At 35.9% G+C, this 14,807-nt stretch overlaps 1 protein-coding gene across 7 annotated transcripts in view; it reads right to left on the minus strand.

Annotated features, from left to right (window-relative positions):
* The window catches only part of LOC126766636 (very-long-chain (3R)-3-hydroxyacyl-CoA dehydratase 3), a 33,961-nt gene extending 21,490 nt beyond the window's left edge, over window positions 1-12,471 (minus strand). Inside the window, exons 1-4 of one of the 7 annotated variants that reach the window (XM_050484388.1) lie at window positions 12,310-12,471; window positions 11,798-12,170; window positions 10,062-10,178; window positions 9,784-10,007 (exon numbers count right to left, since the gene is read on the minus strand). In XM_050484388.1, coding sequence (XP_050340345.1) covers window positions 9,784-10,007; window positions 10,062-10,178; window positions 11,798-11,824 — 368 coding nt within the window. In that variant the 5' untranslated portion in view covers window positions 11,825-12,170; window positions 12,310-12,471. Of the gene's footprint in view, window positions 1-9,772; window positions 10,008-10,061; window positions 10,179-11,797; window positions 12,171-12,309 lie in introns of those variants that run through there. The other 6 variants (XM_050484387.1, XM_050484386.1, XM_050484385.1 and 3 more) reach the window with 6 other exon arrangements.
* Between the last annotated feature and the right edge of the window lie 2,336 nt (window positions 12,472-14,807).

Consider the following 14,807-nt stretch of genomic DNA (forward strand, 5'->3'; position numbering starts at 1 on the left):
TAGCAGTTTCATCTTTCCATTTAAAAGCATCGCAGTACTGACATTTTTGATTCATTGAGCCAATAACAATCAATGGATGATTATGATATTCAATTGAAGGATCATATTGAAACACAGTACCATTAAATACAGCTCAATCATTACGCATGAAATTTCGGCGGCGCGTGGTCTGCATGTCTGCATTATGAATTCTTCTCGCCTGCGATTGTTCTGTTGTTTCTATCGCTCTTCTAGTTGTCTGCAGTGCAGCTTGTCTTTCTAAACGAACTCGTGCCTGAAGAGGCTGCTCTCAAAACTCTTTGTCGCTCAGCTTTTGTTCAGCTGTTGTCTTCTCAGCTCTGCATGAGCCGAAGTTTCTTGATTTCATGGAACTTTTGCGGCACGGGCCCGCGATGAATTTTTGGATAGACAAGATTTCCGCTTCCGAGGCATTTTCAAAGAAAAGCAGAGTAAAAATTAACATCAGCGAGTAAGATCTAAAATAATAAAGTGACAGCTAACCACAAAAATTACGGATTACCTAAAAAATTTGAATAGTTTTACACTGCATGTAACGACAGAAGAAAATAACAATAAATATAGAAAAATTAGAAACAGTTGAAACTACATTCAATTGAATTAGATATTGTCGTCAGCGCCAAAAATACAGTGGGACGGTATTACAGTATTCAGGGTTGAAACTTCATTACCGTAATGCTAAATAGATATCGTTGAAGCAGCTAAATTTGACGATTCTTTGACAAACAATTTTTTTATCTTTAGTAAAAAAATTTTTTAGTATAAAGTACCCTATGTTACTTCTAATACCTTCAAGAGTATATGTACAAAGCTTCATGATGATCGGTTAGGTAGTTTTTGTGTGAAAGCGTAACAAACAAACTTACATTCGCATTTATAATATTAGTAGGTATAGGGATAGGGATTTCGGTTTATCAAAAAGCCATTGGTTTTATTGATTTTTTTTTTTAATTTCTTACATATAAAAGAGTCTTCTATTCAACATATTTATATACGAAACTTTTTCTGAACATCTACCAGTCTAGTTTTCACTGAGACATTTTTGATTTATTCCATACATCTTTTCAATCAGCTCAGACTCAAAGGAATTTAAAACAACTCATTTGCTAAAAGTTCCAAAGATGATTTCTGACGAAAAACGTCCATGTACACAAGCAGAAGCTACACGCTCAAAACAAGATGCTACAAAACAAAACAGGGTGAAAGATATTTCATACACCAAATTTATTTTTGAGAGTGACAGTCTGATGCGTTAATGCACTCGATTTTCATCGTCAGCGATTCAGGAATCTTGACAATTTCTGGACGTCTCCAATGACGCAATCGTAGAATCTGACGACACAGATCTACCAGAAAATTTTGAATATTCGGCTTTCGCAATTTGCTTAGACCAATATGAAGAGACAAAAGCCATGACCTCTGATCAATTAAAACTAATAAAATCAATTTCACCTACTCCGCAAACGAGAATACAGCTGGCACAAAAACAAGCCCAAGAGGCAAGTTCAGGCATTCACCTTAAAGTGCCAGCATGCGACACAGATATATTTCATGGGGGATAGGAACAGTGGCCATCTTTCCGGGACATATTTACAGCCGTGTACATAAACCATCCTAAATTATAGAAGATACAAAACAAAAGGTCAAGCAGGCGTAATAGTCAAACAGTTCGCTCTTAATGACGAGACCCCAAACTAGTAGCAACAATAATTTAAATAGAAGCTTGTTTAAAAATCAATCGTTCGTTTCCGAAGAATATAAAGAAACGTCATGCGAACAGTGTAGAGGGCACAAGCTCAAATTTTGCAAGAAATTCAAAATGAATATCAGCGATCGAAAAAATTTCGTAAGAACGGAAAGACTTTGTACCAACTGTTTGTCACATGCGCATACGCTTCCAGATTGCGAAAACAAATTTAATTGCGTATACTGTCATAAAAGACATCATTCAATGTTACACATAACAAATGATATCTGCTTACCCCCAAACAGCGCAAATATCAAAAGAGCCTAAACCCGTGGCAAGAACGAATCTCGAAGTGCCAAATCAACAAAATTGCCAAGAAGCACCAAGCTGCTCAAAGGCATTAAAAACTCAAACTCTACGCGAGAATCAAAAGTAGGGTACTACTACCCACAGCAGACGTCTCCATCGAACATCGAGGAGAACTGTTTAAACTCAGATCCTTAATAGACCAAGGATTTATAGAGCCTAGGGAACAAAACGGACTACAGTTGCCAACAAAACTAGCAAATTTTGAAATCACGGGAATGGGCGGAAGAGTAGTTCAACACTCAAATAAAATATGTCGCATTACCCTTATTTCCCTCAAAAGCGTTGGCAAAAGCGCAGATCTATTTGCAGCTTGGGTCTGTTGGCCTAAAGCTAGTAGACCCAAACTGCAACACCCCCGCTAAAATAGATCTTCTATTAGACAGCGATCTCATACCAGGGATAATACTCGAAGTTTTTGAGAAAATATCAAACACACTTCTGGCACAAAAGACTATTTTCGGTTGGATCTTAAGTAGACTAGTTACGGAATTTGTCGCAACAATGAGAACTCAAGTTGAAGAAATCTCAAACGAGTACATAAATACACAATTAAAAAAATTTTGGGAATTAGAAGAACTACCCTCCATATCAGTCACAACCACTGAAGATCAGTATTGTGAGGACTTTTACAAATCCACTCTCGCACCTTTGCAATACAGCAGTTTCTATGTATGGAAAGAAACTTACTTAAAAAAGGTGAACTCAAATCAGAATATGATGATGTGTTAGAAAAATACCTCCATTTAGATCATATTGAGGAAGTAAACCCAGGGGAAAAAATCGCCAACGGCAAATACTACTCCTTTTACCTGCCACATCATGCAGTAGTAAATCCAAGCAAAAAAAAAAACAATAAAAGAGTTGTTTTCAATGCCTCAAAAACCACTAGCTCGGGGGGTTCCCTAAATGATATCCTATTTATGGGACCCACACTCCAACCAGATTTAATGCTCCTGATATTAAAAATAGGCGTATATTTAAATACGTATTCATTGGGGACGTTGAAAAAATGTACTGGCAAATAGTCGTTCATAAAGACGACCAATATTTTCAACGTATTATGTTCCGAAGATCCCCCAACATCATCATGCATCATATCTACCCATTCGAAATTTCTACGAATTGTCAGAAAACACAAGGTCAGAATTTCCTCTGGCAACGGAAGTGTTAAAAAAGCGTCCGCATTAACCGCCACAACAAAAAGACAAATTTTATCCTCGGTGGCAAAACTTTTCGACCCCGCAGGAAGCGAATATCTTAAAACACGAATTATGGCTAGATGGAACCGACTGGGAAGAACAAGTGAAACCTCTTCGCTTAGAAAAATGGTCCCAGTTCGTTAACGATCTGAATGCCATTTGTCAGATACAAGTTCCACGATGGGTAAATTATTCCCCTGAACACAAAGTCGAATTACATGGCTTCTGTGACGCCTCTGAGAAGGCATACTGCGCTACTATCTATGTGCGCACGCAAAGTGACACCACGACCACAAGCCACTTATTAGCACACAAAAGTGGCTCCTTTAAAAACGCAAATGCATTTAAACATGACAAAATGCAAACTATGTATGTGGTCCGATTCCGAAAGTGTACTAGCATGGTTAGAAAAACCACCACATGCATGGAAGACGTACATTTCTAATCGAACTTTTCAACTACTTGACGTAGTGGGATCAGCCCCTTTGGCGACACGTAGCCAGTGCTGTTAATCCTGCCGATCTAGGTACAAGAGGGTGCAAGCCACTGCACCTTGCCACCACCACTCACTGGTGGAATGGCCCCCGATGGGTAATAGAATCTCTCGATTCGTGGCCACAATCACCCATGCGCAACATAATCGCTCCAGAAGATCGTAAATGATACTGGATAATGCCTACATCCTTGAACGATTTTCATCGTTTACCCGAGCTCTCAAAGTAATTGCTTACATGTTCAAATTTATAGAGCAACTCAAAACAAAGTCAAGGGATCATCTAATTTCCCATGCAATACAGTGACGCACCTAGAGTTACAAAAGGCAAAGGTCGCACTAATCGCATATACTCAAGCGCGCTACTTCAGCCACGATATACCACTACTAAGAGAATCGAAGCCGATTGATAAAAAGAGCTCACTCATAGTTCTAAACCCATTTCTAGACACGAAAGGTCTGCTTCGTGCCAATGGTCGGCTTGCTACTTCAAGCCTAACATAATATGAACGCCTCCCCATAATAATTCCAGAGGTCTCCATTTGCCACATTATTCCTCAATTACATCCACATCTTAATGCTACACGCCGAACATCGCCTCATGCAACATATGGTGAGCCAAGAGTATTATATTCCCCGCCTTAAGTCCCAAATCATGAAGTACATCTTTAAGCGCAAGATGCACCTGAACGCAACAATTTTGCTCTCCCTTTCACCACAACAGGTGTCTATTTTGCTGGGTCATTTCAGGTAAAGGCGTCCATGTTAAAGTATGTATGTATTGTATGTTTCACGACAAAGGCAGTACACCTCGAGCTATGTAGTAATCTGATGACGGAAGCTTTTTTCGCGGCATTCGCTCTCTTCGTCCCTCGATGTGGCTTCCCATCAAAGTTCACGACGTTATTAAATCGAATTGAAGCCGTTCTCAATTTGCGGCCACTCACAGTACTCTCGCAAGACCCCTCAGATCTCACCGCCTTAACTCCAATGCACCCATTCTGGCCATTCCTGAGCCAGGCGTGGAGTCGCTATCCCTATTAAATCGATGGGAAATAATTAAAATTCTTCATCATAATTTCAGCCGTCGATGAAAAGAATACATCAAGAATCTCCATGTCGAATTATCTGACAGAAATCTATAATCAACAATCTTCTCTATAGCAGCAACGACAACCGCGCGAGTGGCTACCAATGTGCCACGCACCGGGCCTACACCAACGCTCTGAACTACAGTTGCAACAGCACCGGCAACAACGCCGACAACTGTACATGCACCCGCTCCTCGTGGTGGCACCCAACCACCACCGACGCTATCATCAGGGTTTTCAGAGACCCATCGCATAAGATAACTCATCTGTCGACACCCACATCGTTTACACCATTGTGGCATATTTAGGAGTATGCGACCCTTGGAACGGCAGCAAGTTGCCGAGGTACACGGGAAAAACTGCCTTTCGCACACTCATACGACTCCAGATGAGCAGCTGCAGGGAATCCTAGACAAAACATTCGCCTAGTGTGGCCGGGATGGCTAAATGAGCCTCCGACCACCCTCACGGTTTAACACTGCCACACCACCTCTTGGCACGATTCCGATTTCTTTGGCGGTCGGGTAAAACACAGGAATTTCGGTATAAATGGGGTATGAACGGTATTCTCCAGAGGAGGAATGTGGTAATATTGCTAACACTTATATTTTTAAAATATTCCCGATTAAAAATTCAAAAATTTATATTAATAAATTATTTATATTTAGTATACACAAATAAGTGTATGATAACATTATCAGGGTGACTGAAGTACTTTTGCGTAGTACTCCTTTCTGTGTTGGCGGACTTCGGCTTTACAAAAATAACCCTGGTCGAGCTAATATTCAGTAAGTATTTTATTACGTAATATTATTATTTAATATAACCTAGTTGTTTATTAAATTTTAATAAGAAAATATCCATACGCATGGAAATATTGCTTATACTAATTTTAATATGAAATATAATTTACAGAAGCTTGTGTCTATTAGAACTAAGATTGCTTTATAAAGAAAGAGGAATTATAGCGAAAAAGAGAAAATTCAGCGAATTGCTCATATTTACTTATCATATGGCAGCGCTCCATTTCCTCATAATGGTAAGCACATAAACGATGATGTAAAAAGTAATTTTTAAAATATAAAATTCTTACTTATAAAACCTGCAAAAAGTGTAATTTGTGAATTTATCTAAATGTTTACAGTTAAATTAAATGACTTCGAAGAGAAAAATGTGCATAAAGTGTGTTTAATGTAGTGAAACGGCTTCCTAAAATCGGCACGATTCCGATTACTTTGGCGGAGGGGGAGCTTCTCCAGAGAAAAAAGATCCAAAAATAATATAAAAATAACTTTTATTTTTTAAAATATTCATTATTAAAAGTTCAAAAATTTGCACTAATAACACATGGTATTTCTCTATGTTTCACTAAATGGGTTCACGTTTTTCACTCTGTATATTTAAATATACACTCTAAACATTAAAATAAGTTCACATTTCACTTTTATTTTGCTATATTTTACCTATATTTATAAATTTAAAAATCACTTAGCACACTCATCGTTGAAAAGGTTAGATTGTTTACAATTATGAGCCTGGTCACATATTAAACAGCAAATATGTAGGATTTTTAATGATTTTTTTTTCTTTGTTTGTTTTTTCGCGTGATTCTTTTTTCTATATTAACTATAAAAAAAAATACTTTCTACATATGTACATATATGTGTAATATGTGATTTATGTGACTGAAGTACTTTCGCGTAGTACTCCTTTCTGCGTTGGTTTTATTTAAAAAATAATCGCTTTAAAAAAATAACCCTGTTCGAGCGAATACCCGGGGTGACTGAAGTACTTTCGCATAGTACTCCTTTCTGCGTTAAAATAAAAAAAATATCTTGTGTTTCGTTATAAAGTGGTTATCCTGCACTGATATTGAAACAAAATTGTAGTTTTCGTTATAAAATGGTTAAATTTTGGTTATTATAAACACAATATAAATAATATTATAATATAATATGGCACAATTCCGATTTCTTTGGCGCCGCGATTTGAATGTACCGTTGGAAAGAGGAAGTCCTCCTGATTAAAAAATAGGTTATAGGTACCGCAAACGCTTAGTTTACGAGATATTCGACCTTAAAGTTCAAAAATTCCCAAAATTCGAACATTTCAACAAGCTATTTTACCACATTAAACACACTTTACTCACTTTTTTCACTTCAAATTAATTAAGTTAAACCATAAACTTTTAAATAAATTCACATTTTACACTCGTAGTGAACATCATGAGTGTGCTAAAAATGACGACGAAATGATAATGTGATAATAAGGAAATTCGCTGAAATTCCTTTTTTCCCAAAAATTCCTCTATCCATTCATATGGATATGTTCTTTATTTAATTTAATAAATAAGTAAATAATATTATAATGTATAATATTATATATATTGTCACCTAATATACAAAACAAAGTATTATCAAAAATAAATGGAAAGCGCTGACAAATGTAATAACCAAAATTTAACCATTTTATAACGGAAACTCAAATTTTGATTCAATATCAGTGCAAGATAACCAAAAAATATAATCACTTTATTACGAAACTCAATATATATTTTTTTATTTTAACGCAGAAAGGAGTACGACGCGAAAGTACTTCAGTCACCCCGGGTATTCGCTCGACCAGGGTTATTTTTTTAAAGCGCGGCCGAAGGCCGCCAATGCTGAAAGGAGTACTACGCGAAAGTACTTCAGTCACATAAATCTCATATTACACATATACGAGGGCTGTCTGATAAATAACCGACCTAACCATGATGCACGCGACTTTTTCAATTTTTTTTTTTTTTTTTTCCACATAGTCTTCTTGTAACTCCACACACTTCTCCCAGCGATGCTCCCATCTCTGCAACCCTTCCAAACATAGCGCTGGAAATGTTCATGCGCACGTTTGTGGTCTAGCGTAAGCAAACGCGGCACCCAACGCGCGGACAGCTTTCTCATGCCCAAATCTTGGTTTAATATGCGACAAACACGTTCTTTTGACATCTTCATTATCTCAGCTATTTCCCTAACTTTAATCCGGCGGTCGTCTAGTATCAATTGATGAACTTTAGCGATGTTATCGTTGGTGGTTACAGTTTTTGGACGCCCAGGACGTTCATCATCTTCCAAGCTCCTGCGACCACGTTTAAATTCAGCTGCCCATAATTTTACGGTGGTAAACGATGGTGCAGAGTCACCATACACAGAGTCCAACTCATCTTTGATTTGTGAAGGCGTATTGCCTTTCAAAAATAAAAATTTAATTACAGCTCGGTATTCAATTTTTTCCATTTTGCGGAAATCATCGAAATAGACTCACAAAAACGACTGTCAACAGATAATTACGCAAGATAAATTTCTGAAATTTTGGCGAGTAGCTATTATAATATGCACAATTTGAAGCAGAAACTTTTTTTTCAGATGTGCCGCTAGCTTCACGTTGAGGTCGGTTATTTATCAGACAGCCCTCGTGCATATGTAGAAAGTATTTTTTTATAGTTAATATAGAAAAAAGAATCACGCGAAAAAACAAACAAAGAAAAATTGTTAAAAATCCTACATATTTGCTGTTTAAGATGTGGCAAGGCTCGTTTTCCTCATAATTGTAAACAATCTAACCTTTTCAACGATGAGTGTGCTAAGTGATTTTTAAATTAATAAATTTAGGTAAAATATACCAAAATAAAAGTGAAATGTGAACTTATTTCAATGTTTAGAGTGTATATTTAAATATACAAAGTGAAAAACGTGAAAAAATTTAGTGAAACATAGAGAAATACCATGTGTTTTTAGAGCAAATTTTTGAACTTTTAATCGTGAATATTTAAAAAAATAAAAGTTATTTTTATATTATTCGGTTTTTTTTAACCCCGCCGCCAAAGTAATCGGAATCGTGCCTATAATATTACAATATAATATTACTTATTTGTTTATTAAAATAAATAAAGAACATATCCATATGAATGAATAGAGGAATTTTTGGGAAAAAAGGAATTTCAGCGAATTTCCTTATTCATCACATGGCAGCGCTCCATTTCGTCGTAATTTTTAGCACAGACATGATGTTCACTACGAGTGTCAAATGTAATTTTTAAAATAAAGATTTCTTCGGTAAAAAAACTTTTAAAAATATAAAATGTGGATTTATTTAAAAGTTTATGGTTTAATTTAATTAATTTGAAGTGAAAAATGTGAGTAAAGTGTGTTTAATGTGGTAAAATAGCTTGTTGAAATGTTCGAATTTTGGGAATTTTTGAACTTTAAGGTCGAATCTCTCGTAAACTAAGCGTTTGCGGTACCTATAACCATAAATATTTTTTAATCAGAAGGACTTCCTCTTTCCAATGGCACTTTCAAATCGCGGCGCCAAAGAAATTGGCACCTTCCACACCACACCTTCATACACAGCACTTCTAACCTTCCACATCACGCGCACATCAATACTAATACAACACACATGAGGGCACCATACAAAATTAACAAAAGGGACCGACGGACGGAGCACAGTCCTCTTTTATTCTAGATACGTGCGAATACATTTGGAGCATCTGCTCTATCCAACCATGGTATACAAAAGCCGGCAACGGCGTTTGTTTTGGGGAAACTTTAGTATACCATTCCACGATTTCAGGGTTAAAGGTGGTATGGTTGGATAGGGCTGATGCTCCAGATTAAGAAATATATAATAGCCGCCGCAAACTTATAGTTTTCGAGATATTTGCATTTAAAGTTGAAAATTTCGCTAATTTAATTTTGCAATTTCTCGAATTATGGTTAGTTAGTATGGCTATAATTTCATATTTTCTTAATCTGGAGCATCAGCCCTATCCAACCATACCACTTTTAACCCTGAAATCGTGGGATGGCATACTAAAGCCGACCCTTTGTTTTTCCCGCTTTTTCAAAACAATAATAAAGGAAAATATAACAACCTTTTAAGTACCCTAATTCTTCTTTTTGTACTTTGCCAAGCTCTTTAGAATAGTCCTCCATAATATTGCGGGGCTTTTCATCCTCAATCATTTCGTCTTCTGTTCGCCAACGATCAAAATCAATTCTCAACCAATGGGGTTTTTGAGGAGCAGGAACTAATCGAGGCCACCATTTATAATAATTTTTTTTAATGACGAATTCCACTTTGGTGTCTGTAATACGATAGCTATATTGCTATATAAAAAAAAATAATGAATGCACGATTGTGTTACCACATATTTAACATACCTCTTTATAAATTGAATCGTAAAAATGTAATTCGAATTTGTACTCATTGAATCCGCATGCTCCATATCCTTTAGAAGAAAATTCGAAACACTTTTCCGTGGCGTTTACCAATGGTGTCTGAAGTATATAATATTGATTTTTTGATTTTTCCCGCAATATTACGATTCCTTTTGATTCACGATTTGATGGTACGGTTGGATAGAGGAACAACTCACGATTAAAAAAAATATACCCATCTTAGACTTATAGTTTTCGAGATATTTGTATTTAAAGTTCAAAATTTTCTGAATGTACTACACTCTTTTTCAGTATTTTTCAAAAACTAGAAGTTTGAGGTATATGTGTAAAAATTTTTTTATCCTGAGGACCTCGTCTATCCGCTCATAACTTCAGATCGCGGCGCCTAGAGAATGGTAATCGTGCCCTTTTTCATATACATAATTTTTAACTTACTTTTGAATCTTTTAAATCTATTCTTAATGTAATATGTTCGGGGAATGTTTAGTTTAGTATCTCATTTTGAAGAGGTTTTGCGCAAAGGGGGAGGGGGCTGGGGACTTGCTACCCCCCTCATTTGAAAGGTAATGAATGGAGCTTTTGAATAATAGCACCCTTCCCCCCCTAGGACTACGGGGGGCTCTAGGGCAGCCTCCTGAAAATGGTGTAAAATCGCAGTTTTTCCATACAATTTTCACTAATTATTATAAAATGTATGTATTTTTACGCATAGAGTGACTCTATTTTTATTATTTTTATTATTTCAATGAATTAAAGTGGAAATCCACTTTATTTAAATAATAAAAACACTGAAAATTAAAAATTGTATATGTATCGGTAATACCAAGATAACCCAACCAACCATTTATACAAGACCCTGAAAAGTGGGCAATATATTTCGTCCATATAACGAAAATTTTGAATAAAAAATCGCGCGATTTTCAATATAATATATTACATTGAAACAAGCGCCGCAGGCGAAAATTTGGAATAAAAAATCGCGCGATTTTTTATTCCAAATTTTCGTTATATGGACGTATTTTGTTGATACTTTCAACCCTCGATCCGAAACGAGTCCTATTTAAAGTAACCCAAATGTATATAAGACCTACCATTTTGATTCGTTGGGTTATTACTGTCTTCATTTTGTGCTTATTTTCTTCGTCGTTTGACAGTTCAAATTCAGTAATTTTGCTTACATTTAAAGGAACAGTATAACACGTAATTTAAAGCTGTTTTATTTATTAAATTGTACATAAAATTGCAACTTAAAATTCATAATTTATCTTTAATTCAATTAAATATATTTCAAAGAATGTATGTGTGTTAAATTGGTTAAATTTTTTGCAAGCAGTGCAACAAAAACTTCAAAAGAAGAGAGCCATTGTTTGAGCAAATGTGAAAATGTGCGTTTTTTGCTTACTTATATCTAAAAAACCAATTAACATTTAACAATAAATTTACATTTAAACCAAAGTTTAATTCATTGGCTATCCGTGCTATATAAATTTAAAAAAATCCGTGCACGCATTTAAGAGGAATAAGCAATGAAAATGAGATACTAAAGTAAACCCAACCCATATGTTCTCTTGTCTGTGCCCAAAACACTAATGGCTGGAGAGTATTTGTACTAAAATTGTGTTTTATATTTTTACAATATTACAAGTATATTACACAAAGTAGCAATCCTTACTTCTTAATCATTGTTAACAATTCAGTGGTTTCCGTTATGTATTTACCGGCAACGTTGAAATAATCACATCCATGTACGTAGGAATATATATGTATGTAGAGATAGACGAATGATAAAACCACTTAATAATTAATAGTCGTGATTTTTCGACACTTCAGGAAGGAATCAATGAATCGATGTTGAATCTACATTGTAGATTTAACGGGGTATCTCGACAGGCAAAAATTTATTGTATACTAACTGTATTGCTGTACGTATCATAGATAAATTGATCACAATCTCTTTTCTTGCTCTCTCGCTTGTCAGCTAGCAGCGAACCCTGATCTGTTTTCAGAACTGGTAACAAAAGACAATCAGGGTCCCGTCACCCAGCAGTTAGTGAAAAAGGCGGGATGCCAGAAGAGCAGCGCTAAAACGAACTGCTAAAATTAGTGCGTTGTTAAAATTTTGTAAAATTAGATGTCAGTGGTGTGTAAAATTACTTATATATATGAGTGATATAGGCCTCCTGGGGAACCGAGCACCCAAAAAAATATCGGTATTGTGCTATTTGCATACCTGAGTGGTAATGTGGAAACTGCAAAATGCCTAAAAGTTGTTTATAAAATGCCCAATCTAATATTTTTCAGCAGTTGCATCATTGTCAAATGTTATAAAAAATGCGAGTTTTGACAGCTCTCTCTAGAACCAAAGAGTCTCGTATCAAGTTATCTACGGTACGTATTGCTTGCGGAGGCACCATATTGCTTTAGGAATACAATAATTATCCCTACAAGACGTAGGTAACAGATTGCGCAAGCACATTGAAACATTTTCAGCTGTTCACTAAAAGTGCCCATACACGAGCACACAAGTGCGTTCGATCGGTATGAATTCGTTTGCCCATACACGACACACAATTCCATTTTGCGTTCGTTCTTTACAGAGTTAACATGTGCGACAGGGAAGCGGAACATTTCTTCGAATTTATTTCTAATGTAGCACTTTTATCTATTTCTTTGCATTTCGTTAATAAGTTATTCCAACTTTCATTTTTCTCAATTTTATTTTTATATTTGTCACTTTTCATTTGCCAAATTGCCAACTCATTTTTTATAAGATCAATATATTCTGATACGAAATCTTTATTAAGGGGGAGCCTGCTTTAGAAGCTTCAAACAATCCATTTTTTTTATACTCTCGCAACAAAGTTGCTAAGGAGAGTATTATAGTTTTGTTCACATAACGGTTGTTTGTAAGTCCTAAAACTAAAAGAGTCAGATATAGGGTTATATATACCAAAGTGATCAGGGTGACGAGTAGAGTTGAAATCCGGATGTCTATCCGTCCGTCCGTCCGTCTGTCCGTTCGTCCGTGCAAGCTGTAACTTCAGTAAAAATTGAGATATCATGATGAAACTTGGCACACGTATTTCTTGGCTCCATAAGAAGGTTAAGTTCGACGATGGGCAAAATCGGCCCACTGCCACGCCCACCAAATGGCGAAAACCGAAAACCTATAAAGTGTCATAACTAAGCCATAAATAAAGATATTAAAGTGAAATTTGACACAAAGGATCGCATTAGGGAGAGGCATATTTGGACGTAATTGGAAAAGTGGGCGTGGCCCCGCCCCCTACTAAGTTTTTTGTACATATCTCGGAAACTACTATAGCTATGTCAACCAAACTCTATAGAGTCGCATTTACATATACAGTTCAAAAATGGAAGAAGTCGCATAATAACCACGCCCACCTCCCATACAAAGGTTAGGTTGAAAATCACTAAAAGTGCGTTAACCGACTAACAAAAAACGCCAGAAAAACTAAATTTCACGAAAGAAATGGCACAAGGAAGCTGCACCCAGGCTCTTTTTAAAAATTGAAAATGGGAGTGGCGTCGCTCACTTATGGACTAAAAACCATATCTCAGGAACTACTAGACCGATTTCAATGAAATTCAGTACATAATATTTTCTTAACACCCTGATGACATGTACGAAATATGGGTGAAATCGGTTCACAACCACGCCTTCTTCCAATATAACGCTATTTTGAATTCCATCTGATGCCTTCTCTGTATAATACGAGTATATACATTAGGGACCAATGATGATAGCGGAATAAAACTTTACACAAATACGGTATTTGAAAAATATGTCAATGACGGATAAGGAAATCTCGATTATCACTTTATCATGCGAGAGTATAAAATGTTCGGTGACACCCGAACTTAGCCCTTCCTCACTTGTTTTTGCTTAAATTTCCTTAAAAATTATTTAAGAATATGTCCCAAAGTTATAGATGGGAATTCGAAATATTATCGAAGCTAGAAGGGAAGTGACCGAGCGTCTGGCAGATATATGTATGAGCGCTTGGCAAAAAGCGAAAACTTTGAAGCGTGATTTCTCGGTTTCTCATTTTTACGATTATTCTTAATTGGCGGGAAGGAATCGTATGGAATTAGGGCAAAGTTTATTATCATTGGCATAAAATTAACTTCTTTTTAAACTAAAAAAACTTTTAAGAAAAGTCTAGTTTTAACATAATTTTAAACAGCGTAAAGTAAAAATTTTTGGTCAAAAGACACTATTTATTCAATTTTTAACAAAAATTTAAAATTTTACACTTTTTTTGGAATTTTCTTAGTTTAACTAGAAGATAAATTCATACAAAAAATATGCATCTCTTTGAATTTTTTGTTTCCAATAGAAATTGCGACCTGCATCCTGCCAGCCGTCCGAAAAATGCACATGCGAGATGCATCGGGCAATTGCTACACAAAGGCAGAATATCAAAGATTTCGTATCCAAAAAATTTGTGAAAGATGTTCAAATATATGACTATAAAACCTAGAAATTTGGCTTGAATAAATTATTTCTTTCCCTCCCAAAAAAATCCTCAAAAAAATAGATTTTTTGAAGCCTCGAAAGCAGGCTCTCCCCTTAACACTTGCCATTGTCCGCGATCTTCACTGTTCGGCGACACGAGAGAAATGACATTTTGTGCGCAGAGAACGCCATACACGATACACATGTTCGCGCACCGATCGTAAAAAAGCAAACATTTTCGCGAACAT

This window comes from Bactrocera neohumeralis, unplaced genomic scaffold (assembly GCF_024586455.1).
Source record: "Bactrocera neohumeralis isolate Rockhampton unplaced genomic scaffold, APGP_CSIRO_Bneo_wtdbg2-racon-allhic-juicebox.fasta_v2 ctg195_1, whole genome shotgun sequence".
NCBI classification, from domain to species: domain Eukaryota; kingdom Metazoa; phylum Arthropoda; class Insecta; order Diptera; family Tephritidae; genus Bactrocera; species Bactrocera neohumeralis.